The sequence below is a fragment of the Atheta coriaria genome, unplaced genomic scaffold (assembly GCF_025399875.1).
Source record: "Atheta coriaria isolate IRGN ID8LTWV9N9 unplaced genomic scaffold, Caltech_Dcor_3.1 hic_scaffold_10_pilon, whole genome shotgun sequence".
Classification (NCBI taxonomy): Eukaryota; Metazoa; Arthropoda; class Insecta; order Coleoptera; family Staphylinidae; genus Dalotia; species Dalotia coriaria.
This window is the reverse complement of record NW_027045452.1, coordinates 7,632,289-7,655,650: the sequence shown is the minus strand read 5'-3', so window position 1 is coordinate 7,655,650 and position 23,362 is coordinate 7,632,289. Positions and strand designations below refer to the sequence as shown.

General features: G+C 34.6%; 2 protein-coding genes and 2 long non-coding RNA genes across 8 annotated transcripts; 2 read left to right on the top strand and 2 right to left on the bottom strand.

Moving 5' to 3' along the window:
- Nucleotides 1-1,330: 1,330 nt before the first annotated feature.
- Nucleotides 1,331-14,179, bottom strand: LOC135801154 (serine-rich adhesin for platelets). Of its 5 annotated transcripts, XM_065314528.1 has the most exons (10): nucleotides 14,042-14,179; nucleotides 8,011-9,866; nucleotides 7,818-7,949; nucleotides 3,810-4,065; nucleotides 3,685-3,711; nucleotides 3,269-3,586; nucleotides 3,131-3,204; nucleotides 2,990-3,005; nucleotides 2,617-2,625; nucleotides 2,368-2,511 (listed from the first exon to the last, which is right to left on the bottom strand). In XM_065314528.1, exons 1-10 carry the CDS (start codon nucleotides 14,138-14,140, stop codon nucleotides 2,503-2,505), a joined length of 2,796 nt encoding a protein of 931 aa, XP_065170600.1. In that variant the 5' UTR covers nucleotides 14,141-14,179; the 3' UTR covers nucleotides 2,368-2,502. The 5 variants fall into 5 exon arrangements, with proteins under 5 accessions (XP_065170596.1, XP_065170598.1, XP_065170597.1 ...); XM_065314524.1 differs by lacking the exons at nucleotides 2,617-2,625; nucleotides 2,990-3,005 and having other exon boundaries at nucleotides 1,331-2,511; XM_065314526.1 differs by lacking the exons at nucleotides 2,617-2,625; nucleotides 2,990-3,005; nucleotides 14,042-14,179 and adding an exon at nucleotides 13,241-13,550 and having other exon boundaries at nucleotides 1,331-2,511.
- LOC135801166 (uncharacterized) lies at nucleotides 8,228-13,658 on the top strand. The gene is made up of 3 exons (XR_010550315.1): nucleotides 8,228-8,365; nucleotides 8,438-11,101; nucleotides 13,520-13,658. It is a non-coding gene; the product is annotated as an uncharacterized lncRNA (long non-coding RNA).
- Nucleotides 14,180-14,777: 598 nt separating the features above from the next.
- Nucleotides 14,778-19,004, top strand: LOC135801167 (uncharacterized). Its single transcript, XR_010550316.1, has 3 exons — nucleotides 14,778-14,992; nucleotides 18,101-18,348; nucleotides 18,408-19,004. It is a non-coding gene; the product is annotated as an uncharacterized lncRNA (long non-coding RNA).
- A 3,127-nt stretch (nucleotides 19,005-22,131) lies between these two features.
- On the bottom strand, nucleotides 22,132-23,335 carry YL-1 (Vacuolar protein sorting-associated protein YL-1). The gene is made up of 3 exons (XM_065314540.1): nucleotides 23,200-23,335; nucleotides 22,453-23,136; nucleotides 22,132-22,381 (listed from the first exon to the last, which is right to left on the bottom strand). The coding sequence occupies exons 1-3, from the start codon at nucleotides 23,331-23,333 to the stop codon at nucleotides 22,192-22,194; spliced, it is 1,008 nt and encodes a 335-aa protein (XP_065170612.1). The 5' UTR covers nucleotides 23,334-23,335; the 3' UTR covers nucleotides 22,132-22,191.
- Nucleotides 23,336-23,362: the final 27 nt, after the last annotated feature.

Below are 23,362 nucleotides of genomic sequence, written 5' to 3'. Positions count from 1 at the left end.
TTAAGCACGTTTTATCGCAATTTATTAAACACTAAATATAATTTATGAGAGGCACCGGATCTAAGCAGCCGCCGGCGCTTCCGATGTGCGCTACATTGCGGCCATTTTGGTGTTCGTGATGGCTTCCGGTCGAAGGGGCAAACCGCTTAAATTCGCGCGCGCGACAGGATAACGTATTGCCGCATAAATATCAATTTGGCGCGCATGTAAAATCGCGATGAATGTGCCGGATTATTTATATATAGATGCGGCAAACGGCAATCGGCAATAAAGCGCACTTGCTGCTGGCAATTGAATCGGGTGGGATTTCATAAAATAATATATGTGCTACTCACACTGAAATGCGTCGAGGGTAAAATACGGGTTCGGGTAGTGCACCACACGTAAAACAGACCGCAACTTTATCATCTGATTTATTACGCGCTGTGGCTATGGGCAGCTTCTCATCGACATCATAAAATATTAATCTAGGATGTCCTACTCGTACACCGGGGTAAACGAATTGGAAATAGAATTTTAATTTATAGAAAGTGTATAGTTGGTTGCCTATATATCATCGTGTTGCACATATTTAGTAGTACCTAATTCACGTTTTTGGTGGTTTTTCATGAGTGGTTATAAAATAAACAATAAAAATGTTTATAAAACGAGGCACTAAACCGACAGAAACATAAAAACATTGAAAAACTCAATAATTTTGTATAATTTTTCATAAATTGAAAGAAAAACCTGTTTTTATTGAAAAATGCACGATAAATGCTTGATACTAAGTATGTAGGCAACCAAAAACACACATTTTGGTTCCTGGTGATTTACGATGACTAACCATCAAATAAACAATGAAAATGTTTATAAAACGAAACACTAAACCGACAGAAACATAAAAACATTGAAAAACTTAATAATTTTGTGTTATTTTTCATAAATTGCAAAAAAAACTTGTTTTTATTGAAAGATGCGAGTTTAGTGCTTGATACTGAGTATGTAGGCAACCAAAAATACACATTTTTGTTCCTGGTGATTTCCAATGATTAACCATCAAATAAACAATGAAAATTTTGAAAGATTAAGCCCCAAAGCCAAAATAAAGATAAAAACGATACAAAATCAATAATTATGAATAATTTTTGGTTATTTTGATGAAAATTCTGTTTTTATCAAAAGTTAGGCGATATATAACGTTGATACCACATTTATAGGCAACCAACAATGCACATCAAAGTTTTTAGTGTTTTTCATGACAAATTAAGCCACAAAACCGAAAAAAACTATAAAAACACCAAAAAACTCAATAATTATGCAATATTTACACTAAATCATCAATAAAACCTTGTTTTAATTCATCGTCAATGATTTATTTGATATTATTTATCCTTATAGATCGCTTACAACATATGGAGCTGTTAATTATTTCTTTATATTTCATTTAACAAATTAATAATACTTTCCATATCAACTTCACAGAAATATCACCGTATAATTAATGTCATCGTAAATTCAAATTCGCATCCCAAAAAGTGTGTATATATCATTAAATTCACAATTAAAATTCAATCATTACTAAACGGTTGTTGATGTTGAATGTTTCGTTAGATATTATTTAATTATATTATTATCCTGACACGCATACGGAAGAGACTCTGTTATTTGTTTGTTTTGCTCAATGTGTAGCTCGTCGTCATCAATCTTCATCACCTTAAGAATTATTTAAATATATACAGGATCTACATCTGCTACAATATACTATCAACTACATTAATTATTCAATATAAACACGAATTCATTGCACAATCATGTAGGAAACTGTTTTCGGTGAAAAAAACATCATAAATAAATCATAAAATTAAACCAGTGCGAAAATTAAGCTATAAATCACAGGCGTCGAACTTGTTTCAGCTAATTTTAAGTCGTGTCGATAAAGTAGGAACCAAACTCAATGCGTAAATGTCAAATTGTCAAATTTTCAAATTTAAACAGTAAAATGTAAAATTCTACGCTCAAAATTGTTTTAAAAAATATATCTCTACGTTTTTTCCTCATTCCACTCACCCAGAGTCGTGTTCATCCTATTTGTCTATGATATAGATATAATTCTCCAAATTCGCTCGTAAATTCTATCAGTACCGCAATGTTTTGTTCACTTTCTATTCTAGCTTAGTTAGTATTAAGATACAGTAAGATTTCAATCAATTGCAAAGGAATCAAGTTGGTTTTCTTGTAAGAATTAATACTAGAACAGTGTTAGGTTAATTTTTATGTTATGGAAATAAAAGAAGGAATAAGTTAGGTTAGGTTGGAGTTGTGGTGGATGTGGCTGTCAGCGACGTGTTGGCAATCCGCGAGCGGCTGCTGGATCGCCGCGGAATGGCCGACGGCGACGCCGGCTCGCCTGGCATTCGCCACAAACGCCCCGGCGACTGCAGGTTGGACTTTGACGATGATGCGGCGTTTTGCGAATGCCTCGAGCGGCCGCTCGGTGGCGTTTGAAGTGTTTGATTCTGTTCACTGACACTGAAATCACAAACGCATTGTTTAAAACACGAGTTATAGTGTACCTTAATGCTTTGATTATTGTTGTGTAGAGGGCGTTGTACGGTTTTGGTAGCAGTTCCTTACCCGAAACGACTGTTTGTACGCAGCATGAAACACAAACCAACCTATTACAAGTACTGGATTTGAATGTAACGTGCCGCCATCGTGCGGATTAAATTAGAACTAAATACGAACATTGTGTAACTATATATATATAACCTCAATTTTATCATTCAATTTGATTATTATCACAATTTCTCTTATCACACATTATTAGACCCGCGTTTTATTGATTTTTTCTTAAATTATTTGTAGATTTGTTGTTTTTGAATTAGGTAAAGTCCATTGAAGGATCATAGTTACACAATGCGGAGCACGACCACAAAATGTTGACCAAACAGAGAATATTGACCGCACACAAGATACAAACGCCTAAAAGTACATCTGCACACTCTACCTGCCCTATCCGGAAGCTGTAGTCGTGAAAATCCCAACAAATCCAGGTGTAATTAATGCAGCGTTAAAGAAAGCAACACACAAAGTGCAATAACAGTAAGTATACAAAGTTTAACTTAATACCCTGTATAAATAAACTCACCTGACTAGAGAACCTGGACTTAGATCATTCGCGGCATCCTGTAGGAGCGTTGGTCCTGCTGATATTGGACGAATCTTCAAAGAAACACAAATATTTTACTATAGGCAACCAATGTTACACATTTAGGTTATAACATACTCGTTCGGTTTGTGTTGCTGCATTACATGTGGAAACCTGTACTGCTTGTGTTACACTGGTGGAGCTTGTGGACGTTGTGGTGGTGACGGAAGAGGGCGCACTCTGCGAACTCTCATACTTCAAGCTGAGAGAGACGATTTCCTGACGGAGTGTTTGCGTCGTGCGTTCGGAATCGTCCAGCTGCCCCTGCAGGTAGACAACCTGTCGACGCAGGTTTTCCATTTCTTCACGATGATTTACTTCCTCGGGGTCTTTATCGCTGTCGGAGCCGTAGCCGTTGAAGAACCCATTTTCGGATAATGAGTTGTGAGTTTCTGACTGTAATACATACGCCATTTTAATATTTGCGCATGCGTACAACGCATAAACTTAAAAAAACACTCAAAAATGATAAAAATAAATAATAAAAGGCTCACCCTCAACATGTAATCTTCAGTGGCCGGCTTTTTTGATTAACAAAGCGTTAAAACGTGCAGAAATAAAAGAAAACAAAACATAATAAAATAATTTGTTGGTTAATTAATGTTTTGTTGTAGTTTACCTCGTGTAAAACTCTTTTGAGTTTAAGTAATCCGGTTTTGAGGCCAATGACGTCCTGCAGGATGGAACGATCGAGTCGGATGATGGCCGAATCGTCGGAGTCGTAGCCGGTGCCTGTGGAGGAGCGGCTGGAGAGCCGCAGGGGGCTTTGTGACACGGACGTCTTCCGCATCACGTCCGAGCGTGGCGAGTCCGGCACCGAAGACGCCGGTGTGCCGCCGCGCGACTTGAGGAGTCGCGACGAGCGGAACGACATTCTGCAGAGGAGAGCAAAAAATACGCCGTTATTACTGTGTTTTCTATCTAATCATCAGCACCGAAACGCAGCGACAAGAATAAAAACAGTACCGAAAAGCCATTTTACATTTATAGGCAGCCAGTAATACAAATCTGGTGATTTTACATTACTGGCCCTCAAATAAATAATAAAATTGAGTAATAGATTAACTCACAAAGCCAAAAAATACATAAAACTATTTAAAAACTCAATAATTATCTTAATTGTATTATAATTATATTTTCTTATAAATTAAAAGAAAAACTGTTTTTATTGAAAGACTAGCTTTAACCCGCGGCTTCGCTCGCGAATATCTAAAATAATGAAGTTGCTTCCGTACGTGTTTGTAGTCACAGAAGAAGTAACAATGAAGTAGAATGGCGGGAAGTTTAAAATGGCTGAAAGTATAGTCTATGGAAGTATAGTGTACAGTCTCCATAGTGTAGTCAATTGGATTTGATGTTGACGTAGCTGACGGTAATACAGTGTGATAATACAGTGTGATGGTACTATAGTACTTAGGTTTGAGCTTCATTGCTGGAATGCTAGATGGCGTTAAAGTAGTCAAATAGCCGATTAGCTAAACAATTTCTTTATTTTATTTAAAAAATATTTTTTTTTATTAAATAAAAAGAAGCCTATAACCATTCGGGGACCACTAAGAATATGTGTACAAATTTTCATGATGATCGGTTAAGTAGTTTTTGCGTGAAAGTGTAACAAACATCAGGACTTTCGCATTTATAATATTAGTAGGGATGAGTGAAAAATACCGTTGATATTACTTTTATAGGCAACCAACAATACAAATCAATGTTTTTGGTGATTTTTGATGATTAACATCAAGTAAACACTAAAAACAATCAAAAATTCAATAATTCTGAATAACATTTCGTAAATTTAAAGAAAAACCTATTTTTATAGAAAGTTGCGAGATATATCACGTTAGTACTACGTTTATAGGCAAGCAACAATACAAATAAATGCAATACTTTTTGTTTTTAATACAAAAGTATTCTAAAATTAACTTTTTTCTATCTTTCAAGTAACGTGAGTAATTTTATCCACAAATTAAGATTAGATATAAATGTAATTAATATTAAAACAAACCAGAAACCACTTTACTTCACTTGAATATGGCTTGTTTTGATTGCGGTTTGCTTCATGCTGGTTTTACTGGCGTGAAATTATTAATACAACGCTCAATGAACATCGAACGTTAAGTTGGAGTATAAGCGCCAAAAATACTCTAATCCTAAGCTAATTGCACTTTAATTCGATGTTAACGCACGTGATCACTCATGGTCTTTTGGTCTTCGAATCTCAAGACGAAATTAATGCGTAAATATAGTAATAACCATGAAATAACACAAGATATAAGCAAAAAAATACGGAAGTAGCAAAAATAAAGTATAAGAATGTAGTAGGTATGTAATTAGACAAAAAAAGCAATTTTAAAGCTTAATAATTGAAAATTTTGAAATAATATCGTTGTTATTTGTATTATTACTATTAATTTATTATTATAACAATGATTAAACTCTATTTTATTCTTTAGAATATAATAATGGAAAGAATAACTGCAATTGTTGTAATTTTATTGTAGTAATTGTGGACTCGGTGTTTATCAGAGCAATTTTATTGATTAAATTATTCACGCACCAAATATGAGAGATTATATAGGTATATATAACTGTGTAGATATAAATAAATGTAATAAAATCGTGAAAATAATAAAACGTAATAAAAATAACGACATTCAACAGTAATTTCTCTGTTATTACTCGTAAAGTCAGTCGTATAGTATTCTCTCATCAACCATCAACAACGACTCACGACTCTGACCCGACATTCACGAAAACAACGAATCTAACCTAAAACCTTTGCGCACGACACAACTAAAAGAAAGAATAGAAGAAAAGGAAGAGGAACCAAGAAAGGCACGACTGAGAAATGTGGTCACTGCGCGTTGCCCTTTTCTACCTGCGCTTTTGCACACGACCTTCAGAAAGTGGTGGGGGTAAACACCAGTAAAACCACACTTCGTATGAGCGCAGCATGGTGACTCATACGAGTAGGTATAAGCAGGCGTATACCCTACCACGCGGCCAATCAAATTGCAGTGCTTTACCCCCACCACTTTTTGCGGGTACTCCGCAAGTATAAAAGGCATTGCGCAGCGCACACAATGCTCATTTGTTTGTGAGCAGTAAAGTCCTCTTTACTTTTTACAGTCGCAGGTCTTCAGAGCCTTCTATCACCTCTCCTCCTATCCTATCTTCCTCTTTCGTTATATTGTGGTCCCTATCAAAGGATATCAACTTTCCTTTCTTTATTTTATACCTCACGCTTTATAGTATCATAAATTTCTATTATTTATTAATTTTTATGTTTTAACAATAAAAATCACGATTAAAAGAGAATAAACTCTCGAAACTCTCCTCCAAGTCCTACTTAAATCCCACTTTACTCAGCGTGCCAGATTCGACTTAATTAATAGCTCAATTTATAATTTAAACGTTGGCACTGCCGGAAACCTCGCTGGGCATCTCATTAATTATCCAAACGTTAAAAATGTTAATTATATAGCTATACCTACGAGTACATCACTTAAATTTTAACTCAAACATCAAACATCCGCTTAAATTCGCTTAAAACCGTTTAAAATTCAAAGGAAAACCCAAAACAAAATAATAATCTAACTATTTCATAGATAAAATAGATAATAATAGAGATAAACAAATAAAAAACTAAATATAATATAATATAATACAATATCATAATAATAATGTTTGTTTTTATTATTTTTGTTATTTATCTAAGCAATTATATTATTTATTTAAAGTTCATCGCACTTTGTAACTTTTCAACGTCAATTTTGATTGTTCAAGGTTTCCCGAAAGTAGAATGTGCGAGCAAAACATAAAAAACGAAATAATCGATGAATTAACTCAATGTTTATGTTTATACAAAGTGTGACTATCATTTTGATTAATTTTTATCAAAATCACTATTCTTATGATTGTCACATACCCATTCGGCACTGGAATTTGTCTTATCACATTCGTATTCGTATTCCTTTCTTTTGTGCTTTTCATCGGGTCACATTTCTCTTGTTTCTCAAACATCACGAAATTTTATTTAAACATTTAAATATTTAAACAATTAAACAAAACAAAACTTTTATTTAATTCACATTCACTCCTTTTAATATTTACTATTCCGAAAGGAAAGAAATTAAAATAATACGCGTACAGCTGGTCGCTGCGCTAGTGACTAGGCCATTTGCAGCAATTTGTTGCTACTACAGCTACTACGATGGCGCAAACCGAGCCAACTAGATACGCGCGACTCGAAGACGAAACGAGCACGCATTTCGTGCATCGCTGGATCCGGAACATGCGCCTACTGCTGCCACTGCCTGAGTTGGCAATGATTGTGGTGTGTGTGTTGGAGTTGGTAACGCGTCAATGTTTCCACCGTTTTCAAGTTAACAAACTGTGCCAGTCCGCCTGGCACACTATCAGCTGCCGCTACGTAATCGCATGACTCACCTGCTCGAGTTACACTCGCAATACAATCATAAACTAATCATTACTCGACTGCACACGGTCGCAACATAGGCAAACCAACTTACACCAACGCAATAAATCTATTATTTAAACCTGTTCTATAGTATAGACCTATAGACTATACAAACATGTATATTGAGTTGCATATATTAAAACTCACCTCTTGTTATTATCTCGTGAAATATCACAACCAGAAAGGAGTGAAGACCAATCCCTCATCACGTTCGTTATCTTCAAGTCCACAGTACGTATAGGTACATCATCCAAGGCAAAATGACCATTTGTTTCAGTCCTAACAAAAAATATTCATTAAATATAAAATACATCCAACATAGGCAACTTTATATACACACCTGTCATTCGCATCCTCTACACCACTGCTCATGTCATAATCCATCATACAATCATCCGAAGCGATACTCTCACAAGGTGACAATGTATCTAAAGACCCAGCCCGTGCCCTGCCCAATCTTCTATTCTTCAATGACAACGGACTACTCTCATAAACTCCCATAGCTCTCCTGGATGCTTTCGGAGTGGAATCAACAATCGTCGACGTAGCTTCCGACGGCTGATTACTATTGGTTATCGTATCATCGAACAACAACGCTGGTTGATCAGCGATTTCATCATCAATCAGAAAGTCTTCTCTACCATCAGACAAAGATAAAGAATTGGAAGCGTTTGTTGGACTCCCTGGACTTGAAGGTGTGTTCTTTTCATTAATATCTTTCGAATCAGAAGACACAGCACTCATTTTCCTGTTTTTATCATTATCAGGTTTACCAGTGGAGCTTTCATGATTTTCTGACGTTGATGACGAACTGCAGTTGATGCTGTCAACAGGTGACGGCTCATCAGCAATCAAAGGTACACTGATATTCGATGCAGCTATGGCTGCAAATGTTGGATCAACCAATGAGAGTCTATTATGAGCTTTAGCTGAAATCAGACTCTCGATTGAAGCTTCCATAACAGGTAAAACAGCTGGAATGACTTTATCTCTGCTCTCATCGCTGGAACTGTTACAAACCGATGAGAATTCCTCAGCCATTGCTTCACCAGCATGCGAAGACCACATTTGATCATCTGAACTGCCTGCATCGCGTGTAACCTGCGGTTTTTTGATGAATTTCGCGATTTTTTCCAGGCGTTTAAAAGGTTGGTCTTCTTCGCAGTGACTGGAAGCTTCTGATGATGTAAAAGAGTTCTTCCTTTGCATCTGACAACGATTTTCTGTCATTTTTTTATCAATTACATTGCGTTGGTATTCCGCGGCTCTATCACGAACGTTTCCTGTACTAGGACTGATCCTAGTGTAATTATTACTGAAACTGCTCAATGTGGGCACTGGTAGGTCGGCCATGTTGTCATCGACGTCACGAACATCGAAAGTGTTTCTATTTACAATCACTTCGAGTGTTCGTGGCTTGACAAACTTAGAATTACGTATTCTCCGTGACATCGGTGACTTTTCCAATTGTTTGATGTTTTGATTATCGCCACAGTTGCTACCAACGCCTGAATCTTCAGTAAAATATGATTCATCACCGGATGTGCCTGCAGTTCGTCCTTTTTCGCCTTGTTTCTTACTGTTGTTAGCCAGCGTCTTTGCTGTTTTACTCTCGAGTAACTTAATCGGTTGTGGTCTTGGTAATTGATTCGTCTGTAAAGTATACTTTCCAACTCTTCCGACATTTTTATTTGAATCTGTATTGATCAGTTGTAGATGGCGCTGTTGCATTTCAACTTTAGCTTTGATTTCGTTCTCGATTTGCTCACGTTCTTGATTATTATTCGCGTATTCAATGCGTGTTGGTGGATTTATGTTGATATCAGCGACGCGGTTTAATCTATTAGCGTTAGGTTGACGGAAACCGAAGCGGCTGGGTTTGGTGGTGGCTTGCGCTTCTTTTTTCGGTGCTGGGAGCCGATGTGGGGTTGATTTACCGGATGGCACTGCGTTGGAGGTGAGAGATGCTGTGTCATGGCTGGAAATTGGAATTGTGTGTGGTTGTTCTACACCGGTATTGCCATTACTATCGACTGATTCGGTTGCGTTGGCTAATCGTCTTGCTGCTGTGGGGTTGTTGGTTGTTAGCGTGCATGCGGGTGGTGCTGATGTTGGCTTTTTGCGGAATCCGAAAGATGTCGCTACGCCTTTTGTGGCTTGTTTCTTCATTGGTGGTTTTATCTCTTCCTCAGGACTCTGGAAATTTAATATGAGTTAAGTTAGGTTATGATTTCTTTAAAATGATGTTGAGGTTAAGTTAACATCGTGCAGGAGGTGTAATTATGCTTGTAGCATGTGGAACACAATGGAATGAGCATAATTAGGAACAGATTGCCAATTAACATTCACTTTTCCACCTTTCACTGCAGTGTTTTGTGGAACAATGATTGGTTTAATTGAAGGCACAATTTATTTGTTTTTTGTAAACAAAACTTAACATAAACAGTTATGTTTTATATGTTTTAGACTACAGTCTCTAAAAAACTAAAGTAAGTAGTTTTGATAAGTACTTGAAGCAATAATGACTCTATTTTCCGTTTGAACGAAGACGATTTACCAACTCATTTAATTCCGCACTTGAGTTGGCAACGCATACGAAATGTAGAGAAGAAAAAACGTACCGTACCGAAATTACTCGTAAGTTATGTATTTGTTATAATCACGTCGTTTTTGACATACATACCAAGCAGATTAAATCAGAAATTGTAAAAAACTAGATAATGACGTGTATAACATCGAAAATATGTGTTAATTCTTCAAAACACTCACTAAATTTAAAGGTAAATATTTTTAGATGTACTTTGCAGTCTGATTAATACATAGTAGGTTTATTTTGAAGCTTTTAGTGCTTTGACTGCAGTGCGCGAAAGCACAAAGCACTGAAATCGATTTAAGTGAACTTGAAAATTTACGACAATGTGCTTTACTCACGCAATATTGATTTGTTTCGCGAGTTGACTCCCTAAACGCTTTTCTACTATTCTAACGATTCCAACAATTTGGCAGATAGAATTAATTCACTTTCATAAATATTTATGAAGGTATTTTTGTGATAATATGCGGGTAATAAACTTCGTTATGTATGCAACCCACAATGCAGATAAATCTATGGTTATAAAATAACTTACAAAATATACACAAATGTTGAACTTTTTCTTTGGGAATCGTTATGAATTCTTTATATTCTTCTTTCTTTGTGTTTTTTTTATTGTTTGGTATTCATCCTTTCATAAACTAGTTTTTATGAAATGGAATCAAATCTGTGTCATCTTTTCAATAGATTTTAAGCTGGTGATAGTGTAGGTTAAGCCTTAAAATATGAGTGTGAGACACGATGCAAAAGGTGAACGAATGACCAACCTTTCCAACTGTTTCCAACCTTTTGATAGCATCGTCTCTTTGGTGCTTCTGCTTGTACAGACCACAGACAGGTAATTCCCATCTGAATATACCGCTATTTCTCTTTACAACGCTTGTAAAGTGCATCGTGGCATTTTATTTTGCATTGGAATTTGTCTATAATGCATTCTTGTATTAAGACATAATTTTGTTATAGGTTAAGTTAATTTTATCTATTAGCTATTCTATTTAACCTAAATTAACCTAAAAATATTCATATGCGGTTATTATACATTAATTGTTTGAGTTTTCTTTCTCATATGAGTGAAATTAATTTATTTCTGTTGGTTGTTTTCTTGTAAAATCAGCAATTTGCGCAATTTCATCGCGTTTTTTCTTTACTTTTTGCAATTTCACCATCTTTTACGTATTCCGATAGTCGGCGGATAAGATGGAGAAAGTTTTAATGCTCAAATTGCAAATTGCTAAATCGCTGATGTAAATAAATTGCTAAATTGTTTTAACGTCGCATAGGTCTACATGAGAAATGCGCATGCATACATCCAACGCGCATCTATAGGCTGACATTTGATGCAAGCCTCAATTTGGTATTGTGCGGGCGCATTGCTCACACTATGCAGATAAATCAACAATATGCGTACATATGCGAGTATAGTGTAGGAACATTCACATTCACCGCTCATTACTTATTGAGCGCATCTTCAAGAATGCAATGCGAAATTTTAACAGTGTTAACCTTTTTTAACACGACATAACCTCAATTACAGGATATTTAAGTGTTTTTATTGTATTCGGTGTGTAAAAACACTCAGTTCAATTTCAATGTAAATAATGTAAAATACACATTTTATACAATTGTGTAGCCGGAATCTTGAATTTCACGAATAATGGGTTGCATACAAACGCATTAAATACATAAACTCATGTTTAGTGTGAGTAAAAATTAAATTTAAGAATCAAATCGCTTATTTCTTATTGTTTATCGTCTAAAAGGATGTTAAATGAAATTTTGACAAGTTTTTAATACATTCTAACCTCAATTATAACTGATTTTAGTGTTTTTATGATTTACACTGTGTAAAAACACTAAATTGACATTAAACTAACGTAGAATACTCGTTTTCACAAATGTCTAACCTGAATATTGACTTTCGTGTGTAATGGGTTGCATACAAAAGCATAAAGTTCATATACGCGCATAACAGCTTATTTCTTACTGTTTATCAACAACCAGAATGCAGTACGTATTTTTAAGACTTTTTAACACAAAATATCTTCAATTACTACGTATTTATGTGTTTTATTCTTTAAATTGTCTAAAAACACAAATTTTGACATTAAACTAACCTAAAATACTCTTTTTCTCAAATATCTAACCTGAATATTGAATTATACGTACAATGGGTTGCATACAATCGCATAACATACACATCCACACGTATAGTGTGTGTGCAAAGAGTAAAGTTTAAGGATTAAACCCGCTTAACTTACTACTCGCGTAACTTAACGATTCGACGGGTTAACGGGTTCCCGCACTGACCTTTCCACTACGCCTGCATGACCTTCTTATTTTACTACACTTGCATAAGATCCACCACACTGCGACTTCCTCTAGCGCGGCATTTTAATCTTGTGAACATTTTTTGCCCAATTTACACGCTGCTTAAACACAATAAGCGGCTTTTTACAGATTTGTAGAAAGTAAATCCATGTCAAACAATTCAAACAGTTAAATGGAAATAGATCACTTGGGAACTAGGTTTTCCCGGTTCCCAGAGGATGAGTCATCGTGAAATAGTTTTCTTTTTGTAAAAAAAGAGAATTTTAGAAGAAAAAACAGATTTTTTTGAGTTTTTAAGCAAAAATTGAAGGAAAAATGAATAAAAAATGAATTTTTGTTTCTAAAATCACTAAAAATTTATATTTTTTACTTCAATTATTGAATTTTTCTACTTTTAAGACAAAAAACTGCAAATTTTCTATTAAAAAACAGATTTTTCGCATTTTTTCTGCAAAATTAAATGCAAAATAAAATGACCAAAACCAATTTTTTTACTAAAATTTCTTAATTTTTATTCTTATTTTATAATTTTTCTTATTCCAATAGAAAAAAAAACACCGGTAAACAAAAAAATTCGCGATTTTTTCAATAAAAGTCAAAGTAAAATGCCCAAAAATCAATTTACTACAAAATTTCTCAAAATATTCACCCGTAAATCAGGCGGACATTCGTCCATCAACAGATTACTGTAGTTGTCCATCTTGTTGGAGTGTTGCGACGAACGCCTGAAGATCTTCTTAAACCACTTCACCTTGGCGACTTTCTACGCGCTTGCTTCACAATAACAACTGCACATACTACAGCCAACCCTTTAACACTACTACCGCTTCACATACGTCTGTATTTCTACAATCGTAACTTGCACACTACTTTAATACTTGTATATTCGCAATAACTGGCTTCGTGAATGCGTTTGATTTGATTTCAGCTCGGGTTTGCCAAACTTCCGGAAAGTCTTCGATTGCAGAACTGCGGTTGGGGTTGTTTTAACGCGATGGAGAATTCGTGCGAGCGTTATCATCGATCCGCGCGAGTGCGGCGGCGTGGCGGCGGTGACGACCATGCGCCGCGACGCCAGCACGCAATCTCCGCATATTCCAACTCGGACACTCGCAGAGCATTTAAAATTAGAGCGCCATTTCGAAATTATGTGTGAATTCCAAATTTACACGTACTACTGCACTACTTTTATAAATAACTCTTTAAAAAAATCAAAATTTTTGATTTTATTTATTTTTAGGTTAAAATATTGTGCAGAATAACACGCAGAATATAAATAAGGTTATGTTTCGTTATAAATCACCGTTAAAAGTGATTAAATGTTGATTTATGGTAATTACTTCTCTTTAACAGATGGCGTGCTATTCACTTAGTGGTAATTTGATATAAAAACAATGAAATATTGCAATCGCGCCGTTAATTTATATTTTGCCGGCGGTTAATAACTTACCATTAAGTGTTTGGACATGTTGTGGTAATTTTGTTGATGTATGACCACAGAAGATGTTGTAAACGCTGTGACAGCTTTGCGGGACATGCATTGACCCATCGAGCCGGGTTTTGTGGACTTTTACTGCTTGTTATAAAACTGAAAACAAATTAAAAAAATAAATAAAACATAAAAATTGATGGTTTGCGTTGCTGGTGGACAGGTTTTGATTCGATGCATAGTTAAAGTTGATTAATCAATAAATAAATAGCAATGGTGTGTTAAAGAACTTGTTTTTACAGTTAGATACTGTGAATAAATTAGATTAGTGCAGTTGAAACGCTGTTAGAAGTTAAAACACATTGTGAAACTCATTTTTTGTGTTGAGATTTAGTGTATTGTGGGTTGCAGTTGCTACTGTGGCCCTTTAGCAGGGATTGATTGTTTAAAAAATTAGTTTTAATAGTTATACATTAAAAATTAATCATATAAATGCAGTTAAACATTGTTAAAAGTTTTAAAACGTTCTAAAACTAATTTTTATACCAAGATTTTGTGTATTTTGGGTTGCGGAAATCACTGTGTGCCTCTCTCACACATTTATTGGTTAAAGAACTTGTGTCCACGGTTTTACAATGAAATTAAATTAGTTTAGTGCAATGAAATGTCGTTAAAAGTATAAATAATGCTCTAAAACTAATTTTTATAGTAAATTTTAGTGTATTTTGGGTTGCAGTAACCAGGCGTACTTCAATCACGCAGAGTTCGGACTGATCGGACTGCTAAAAGTTAAAACACATTCTAAGCCTACGTTTTACATTAAGATTTGGTGTATTTTGGGTTGCGGCGATTACATTCCGTTATACATCACACAACACGAGTCACACAGCAGCATAACCAACAAAAATCATTCAGTGACTAAACATTTGTGCAGAATTTACGCTTGTAATTTAAACCATTACTAATACAAAGGTAAGACTGAAGTTAAATTATTTCCTCACAATTTACTCTCCACTTTACGTACATTCTCTATTAACGTGAGAATTGCGTATCCGTGAAAATTCTCATTATGCGCCAGATACGCCATCTTCAAATTGCAGACATTGCAATGCGGCGTGTCGTCACACACTCCTGAGAAAAATCCACAAGCGCATCATGCTCGGTGCGCGCAGATTGCGGCAATACACTGCAATAATCGTGTGAGTTGAGTTTCCGCGCACGGGTTCAAAAGTGCAATGACCAAAAATTGCAACAAAACCCATCATCAAACTGTATAAATCTGAGTAGATAATAGAATACTCTGCAAGTACGCAGAAATGAAGATGGGATTTAATTGAACAGCAAACAAGAAGCACTATGAAATACTAAGGAAATGTACAAAGTATTTAAAGTACTCATAATCAACTGTACACTTAGTACAATGAGTAATTACAACGCGGATATTCTTGCAAAATACATATTGACAGTGTTATACAAATATTAAAGTCAGAGTATTTATTTAGTTGATATGAGTTTATCGGATAAATGGAAAATTTGAGTTTAAAACCGGTATTTTGATATATTTATTAAAAAATACCGGTATAATATCAGTATTTATAAAATTAATTAATAAATATTTTTAAAACGGTATATTTTAGAAGCGATATTGAATTTAAAAATCCGGTATTTTTAGTTTAAATACCGGTATTTGAAACAAAAAATACCGGTATACCGGTTTTAACACCGGTATTTTTCAACTATAATAGAAAAAAATATCGGTATTTAAAAATATCGGTATTTAAAAAAAAATACCGTAAAAATACGTAAGAGAATTTTATTTATTTATGATTATGATTATTATTATTATTATTTGCGCATTGTAAGTGATAAAATCAAATTAATTATTATTATCTAACATACAATGTGTGTGTACTTCCCATTTTATCTTTTCTTATATTGTTGTATTGTGTATCTATTGTTGTTAGCAGATAATTATAAATTCATTAGACGTATTCAATGCTTTAACACGAGCAGATTTTCTTTTACACTTGCTTTGTGCATTTTATTACTATTAATAATAAAGAATAGCTTCATTATACGCTCATCATTATTAAATTAATATAATTGAATGCGTAAACACTCATAAAATATCACTTAATATCATTAATTAATATATTTCTGTAGAAAAAAAAACTAAAATTTTACATTTTTAGCATTTTCATGACATAACCTCACTGAAAAAATAGTTTTCCTTATTATATTTACATATATGTCGTTAATAGGCTCTAAAACATAACCTAAAACGATAATTTCCGCAAACTACACCATATTATAGCAGTTTATTCGTGTAAAGCACTTAACTTTTAACATTTACAGAATACTTATTCATTCACTCATTCCACATTCTAATTTCTCCAGGAAAGAATTGCTATTCTGCTGCTAATTACGAAAATGAAACAAAAAAAAAACGAGCATAATGGACGCGGCGCGTTCGTAATAATTGTTTGGCACACGGCACGAGACACAACACACAGGCTCGTGAGAAGTGTTGTTTCAAGTAGAAAGTGGGCGCGAAGCATAAACACAGCCATCAAATATGCTTTGCATTCAAATGAAACTCAACGCGATGAAACAAATCGAAATCTGATACCGATCTCGGATTTGAATCCGTGCACCGGACGCGAAATGGAATACTCGTATCTTTGCAAGGCAAAGCCGCAGGCCCGCGGGTCAAATATGGCGGATTGGTCAGGTACAAAGTACAAAGTTTCCAAAAGTTTAAGAGTTATTTGACTTGTGATCCTTTCACATCTGTTACAGTCAGTTATTTGTACAAGATTTTAATGGTTTTAACGAGGTAAAGGATTTTAACGATTATACAACCGTCACGATTCTTATGTTATGTGTAATGATGTAGTTTTAGAATACCGCAACATATATAACATGTGGTGTGATGTGGGTTGCATATGTTTGGCACATCTGATCATAGATGTCAAATTGGTGTTAAACTTGAAATTCATTCAAAACATTTTAAGGTTAATTTTTTACTGGTTTTTGTATTTTCACGGGTTTTTAGTATTACTAGCTTTAACCCTTGGCTTCGCTCGCGAATATCTAAAATAATGAAGATGCTTCCGTACGCGTCGGTAGTCACAGAAGAAGTAACAATGAAGTAGAATGGCGGGAAGTTTAAAATGGCTGAAAGTATAGTCTATGGAAGTATAGTGTACAGGCTCCATAGTGTAGTCAATTGGATTTGATGTTGACGTAGCTCTCGGTAATACAATGTGATAACACAGTGTGATGGTACTATAGTACTTAGGTTTGAGCTTCATTGCTGGAATGCTAGATGGCGTTAAAGTAGTCAAATAGCCAGATGCAGAGGTATTATTGGCTAAACAATTTCTTTATTTTATTTAAAAAATATTTTTTTTTATTGAATAAAAAGTAGCCTATAACTATTCGGGGACCACTAAGAATATGTGTACAAATTTTCATGATGATCGATTAAGTAGTTTTTGCGTGAAAGTGTAACAAACATCAGGACATTCGCATTTATAATATTAGTAGGGATGTGGTGTGATGTGGGTTGCATATGTTTTGCACATCTGATCATAGGTGTCAAATTTGACTGATGCTAAACTTGAAATTCATTCAATCAATTTTAAGGTTAACTTTTTACTGGTTTTTGTATTTTCACGGTTTTAAATTATTATTTAAACAAAAGTAAGTAATAATAATAATGATGCGTAGGTTAGCTGTCAACGGTGTTCTGAGAGGTTGGGCTTGCTAGTAACGTGTCGGTGCGTTGTGAGGTTGGAAGCACGAATGCCGCTGAGAGCTGCCACATGTCATCAGGACAGCTCCCTAGAGATCCTAGCACCCTAGGATCTCTAGTTAAGCATCCTTAGCGCGGTCAAGTCGGCGGTGCTCGTAGCCCCAATCGCCGCTAGAGGGCGCCGGAGCCAAAGGTGGCTTCAATAACAATAATAAAAGTAATAATTAAATTCAAGTAAATAACTGAATTGGTGTGATTTGGGTTGCATATGTTTCATAAATCAAATTTAACATCTTCTAAACTTGATGTAATTTCATTTTAAGGTTAACTTCCTACTGGTTTTGTATATTTACGAGAGTAATAATTAAACCAATTTGCCGTCGGATGCGCCACGCCGCCAAACAACAAAGTGTCGGAATAATAAACCAGCGAAATTCTTGCGATGCTTGCGATTCCGCACGGTTGTTAATTGCGGCGAGTGCTTAACTGATCATCTCCATGCGGATTGCAGCAGGCAACCAGCCGAGCACGAAGCACCACCGCATTGTTATACCTTGTATTCTCTGTACGAGTAAGTACATACACACTATTTAAACTTGTTATACATGCTGTATTCGTAATATATTTCAGTATTTGCACTAGCAGCGCGAGGAGCTACACACGTAGGTAATTATTATGTTCCTTATTGTTACAATTGGTTTTGTTCATGGCAAGAAGCGTGCCGAATCGAAAGTGTCAATTACCTCGCTACTCGCACTTAAAGCGCAAGAAGAATTTTAAGAAGAACATAGAATTTTTTAAATTAAACATAACATATTATATATAAGAAATAAAGTGTTTTTAAACACATGAAAGCGTAAAAAATGGGAATTTTCTGAATAATAAAATGGGTAAACACATGTGCAGTGTCATAAACACGATCGTTTAAAAATAAACGAGGTTATTGTTCAATTGAAGCTGTTTAAACAACGCAGGACGTCATTTTCTAGGAGCGACATGCTTTTACCAGATTATTTTATTGAAGAGGAAGTTGTAAATACAGAAATATAGTCTTAGGGAACAATTAGCTACTTATAATTAACTTAGAAGTTTAAAAAGCATAGTAGTTGTAGAGTTATTAAATTATATTTACACGCTTTCGATTTTTAAGGGCATTGTGAAGCAAATAATTGAAGTAAATGGCTGCGGAGTACTCCTACCAGTTTTTGCGGGTTGTGCGCAAGTATAAAAGGGCTGCGCGTAGCGATAACACGCTCATTCGTTTGGCATCAGCCAATGAAAATAGTGGTAGGTTTACAGATTCCTTTTTTATCTTTTTTTGACCTTGGGTTTGACAGAAGTAAATAAATTTAACATTTTTTAAAGATTATAATCCCTTTTTATGTAAATATGTACATATACATACATATTAAATCAAAATCAAAATTGCACATAATCAGCACATTATAACACATACAAGTGTATTTTTTACTTCAAGTAATCTGTAATTTTTGTCTGCTTTTGTTTTTTCATTTAATTAATTTTCTTGTGATTTTCGAAGCCTCTTCGGTTTCAAAACATTTGAATTGAACGATTGCTTAATGCGGTTCTTGTTTTTTAAAAAGCATTGAGATTGTCGAATGACCCACGCCAAATTCGGATTAATGGAAAATACGGATTAAGTTGTGGTCAAGGTACTGCTGCCCGAATGCTCTTATTTATTATTTAAGCATTTGGTCTTTCCGATAGTAAATACATAAAAGTAATTTGACAATCATAAAAGAAATGTAGCAATAAATATAAAAAGTTCGCCACGTGTCGAACGTCGTCGGGTATCAACGAACATTACCGGAGGTGTAAAGAATCATGTTGGTCAATATAACCGGACATAATCTGTTAAAAATGGGTCATAATAAGCGACATGTCACTGTAAGCGAAGTCATTATATCAGACTTTTTTTATACAGAATTTTATATGAAAACCAAACTTGGTAGTGTAGTTACGTCATAATAACCGGTTGGTCAATATAAGCGGAGTCATAATAAACGGATTCTACTGTATCTGTTGAAATTTGAGTTCGTCTACAAAATTCATTCTCTTCCAACATATTAAGTTTTCTGTTTGAGGGTAATATTTGGTACCATGTAAAAGTTTATTTTCTTATTTCCAAGAAGTAGAGAAAAAGTACTCGAGCTAAGAGTCATAAATCTAGGTATAATTAAGGGCAGTACAACCAGAGTAACTCTGACATACAGAGTTGTATGGAGTTAGTTCGTTTCGAGCCTTGATATCGATAAGACATACTTCCGAAAACTCTAATTTTGGATAAACGGCAATCGTTCACAATTAAACTTCGTAATTATTTAATAAAATCACCGGTACCTAAATCCATAATTCCAACAATATCAATATCAAGTAGTAATTCACTTAAAAAATCATTTATTTTCAATTTATCAATGATTAAAGACAGTATTTAAGCAATATTCTTCTTTAAAAAAGTTTTAATTACGAAAAAAGTGTCTAAAATGATTAAAACTTTCATTTTTCGTAATTTTTTAGATTATATATCTTCAAAAATCAAATAGAAATTATTTAACTAGCAATATTTACTCGTAAATATTAGTTTACCAAACACATGATCTCATAGAATGTGCTAAATGATAAATTCAGTTGGTATAACTTTAAAACACGATTTAAACTTACATTTTAATGAATTTCTTGCAATATAATATCTTATTCACTTGTTACAACTTGAATCTACGAAAAGAAGTTGATAGTCTTCTTCATGAAGCACATCAAACACTAAACAAAAATGTTTCGAGTTGTTTGGCTTCCAGATGAACACGTTTTATGTTACAGTTCAACATGTTCAACAATAAAAAAAACTTGGACGGAAATAAATTACATGTGACAAAAACAAAACTACAAAAAATAAATTAACACGATAAATAAACTAAATGCAAATAAAAACTAAACTAAACTAAACTATGGTTAATTATGCGCTGTAATAATAATAAATAAATAATTAATGTCTGGTTATCTTTACCTGTGTGGTCTTTATACCACTTTGTCTCCATTGTTATCACCGCACATAGCGCACATTTTTCACTACCAACAGTTTTTAAATCAAAAATCACAAAAAACTCGCTGTTACATCAAACCGATGAAAAGAAAAAAAAGCGCACACACGTGAGTGCACCGCATCGCATCGAGCGACGTGCGGCGAATTCTTCGTCTTCACCTTGCCGGAATGTTAGCCGCCGATGGACCGATTCGCATTCGCCGCACGCGGGCTGACCTAAAGCGCTAAGATCTAAAGAGACTAAACTACGCGAGCGCGCGCGCTACGCTCCGGCTTGATCGTTCGAGGACGAGCGCCGATCGCCGACTTAACTCACGGCACTCGCGCTGCAATCCGCGCACTTGCGCGCACGACGTTCACCATTCCATTCTTCCACGCTCGGAATGACGGAATTCAAGAGTAATGAATATGAATAGTGTACATGTTTGTATTTATGTATGTATGTGTATGTGTGGTGGTATATTCTATACTCATAAAAGCAGAGTGAAAGAAAATACATATGCTGGTCAGGTATTTGTAAAATGTAGAAATATGTATTACAAATACAACGTAGCATTTTTATTTTTGATTTTATCACGTTATAATGAGGTATTGTGACATCGTGGACCAAAAAATAAGAATATTGAGATTTTACGTGGATAGGCAACTGTTTAATCTTTTGTTGCGCTGGTTATAAACTCAATTACTCTTGTAAAAATGCCGGTAAATATTTCCTGAAGTCTAAATATGAATTCCGCGTCGCTCAGTTGTATTCACTTGTGTTATGTTTAAATGATTTTGTTGTAACGTAACGTGTACCCCAACAAATTAGCTGAAAAATCGTGCTTAAGTTATAGAAATTTGCATTGCAATTTGTAGGGATGTTGGGATCATAATTACAACAATATTTTAAATGTTACCATCGATGTCATGTCTTTGAAAAAATATTCTAGCTCATAATTGCTAGAAATTAAAATATTTTTCGTCATTACACAGAGAAACTCTAACGTTATATCAGGGAAATTAATATAAATCAACCAAATAAGGTTAAAACAAGGCTAAACTCTACGTAGGCAACCAACATTACACCTTTTACTTTTTTATGGTTGCACAGACAAACTATAACTTTATACCGAGAAAATTAAGTTTTTCGTTAAATAGAGGCTGCGCTGTATTATATTTTGTTGTCCAATGTTGGACTTGCGGTATACATCTCGAACATAGGCCTTATAAGGTAAATATACATGTTTTATTTCAATTTCTTTCATCTTTTCAACGTGTTTCCACTTCTCAACTCATTTTCTTCTCAAAATATGCATAATTATCAATTTATTCATCTCAAGCTTTATTTGTTATGCATATTTATACTTACATTCACATATTATCAACAGGTAACCCACAATATTTATGCAAAGAGTACCGTTTCAGCCATTCCGCAACCATTGGATTATTACGGTCGCCGTGCGCTTCAATCTGCTGATAATAAGTCTCTCGTATCAATTTGAAACACTTACTGTTGTTGTATGGCAGTGAAGTCAACGGATCCACATATTTCGCGTTCAAACTTTAAATTTAAAAACAAAAAATCATTAATCAATCATTATTATCAATCAATTTTTTTTAAAAATTACTTACTTTGTAATTGCACATTTTGCTTTAGGCACATGCCTCGGTTTCTTACTTTTAAAGAAAGTATCAACCAATTCATCATTGGGATCATTCATAAAAGTAATCAAAGTCCTTTCGTAGAACTTACTCTCATTGTTATCTTCATTTTCTGTATCATTCTCATCAATAACAGGCATTTTTAGTGATTGATATAATATAGTTGGGCCTGATGAGATCTTCTTGGTAATCTTTTTTGTTTTCTTTTCATCTTCTAACTGTTGATACTTTTCCAGTGATTTTATATTTTCACCTTCTGTTACTTTAGCTTCTTCTAAGAGTTCTTCCTGTGTTGGCACCCAGTCATCCTCTTTCCTTCTGATTCTTTTCTTTTGTACTTGATTTCGTACTTTGACTCTTTGTGCAGTTTCAGCTGTTTTTGCAGCAGTTGTCTTGCGAATTGATTTTCTTTCAGTGAAATCCAGATATTCATATGGGATTTGTCTGGATTCTGTTCTTGGTTGTTTAGGTTTGGGTTTAGGTCGGGGTTTGGGTGGTTGTTGCTGTTGTTTTGTGGATACAGGTTCTTTGTATGATTTGGTTACAAGCCGGCGTTTTTTCTTCTCTGGCTGTTCTTCTGTGTCGGATACAGGTTCGTCATTTTCATCAATACTGAAGTCTGAATCGACTATATCTTCGTCATCTTCCTGCGCCCTTAATTTATAATAATAATTGTTATTATATTGTTGGTTTTAGTGTTAAATATATAAAACTTACTCATATTCATTGTCTGTTTCAGTTTCCTCGAAACCGCCGTAGTTGACCTTGTAAAATTCGTCCTGGCAGTCTTCCTCGTTGTCCAGGAGTTTGGACATACGATTGCCAGCATTATGTCTTCGATCTCGGTTCATTGTAAGTGATATTTGTTAATGTAAAAAGT

Bases quoted from the DNA above. Each gene is read 5' to 3' on its own strand.
- LOC135801154 (XM_065314524.1), bottom strand. From the start codon at position 14,140: ATGGGTCAATGCATGTCCCGCAAAGCTGTCACAGCGTTTACAACATCT. The intron at 3,712-3,809 runs GTAAACTACAAC...TAATCAAAAAAG, and splicing joins TCAAAAGAGTTTTACACGAG to CCGGCCACTGAAGATTACAT. The intron at 2,512-3,130 runs GTGAGTTTATTT...TTGTGATTTCAG, and splicing joins AGTCCAGGTTCTCTAGTCAG to TGTCAGTGAACAGAATCAAA.
- YL-1 (XM_065314540.1), bottom strand. From the start codon at position 23,333: ATGAACCGAGATCGAAGACATAATGCTGGCAATCGTATGTCCAAACTC. The intron at 23,137-23,199 runs GTAAGTTTTATA...TTATAAATTAAG, and splicing joins GAAACAGACAATGAATATGA to GGCGCAGGAAGATGACGAAG. The intron at 22,382-22,452 runs GTAAGTAATTTT...TTAAATTTAAAG, and splicing joins GCAAAATGTGCAATTACAAA to TTTGAACGCGAAATATGTGG.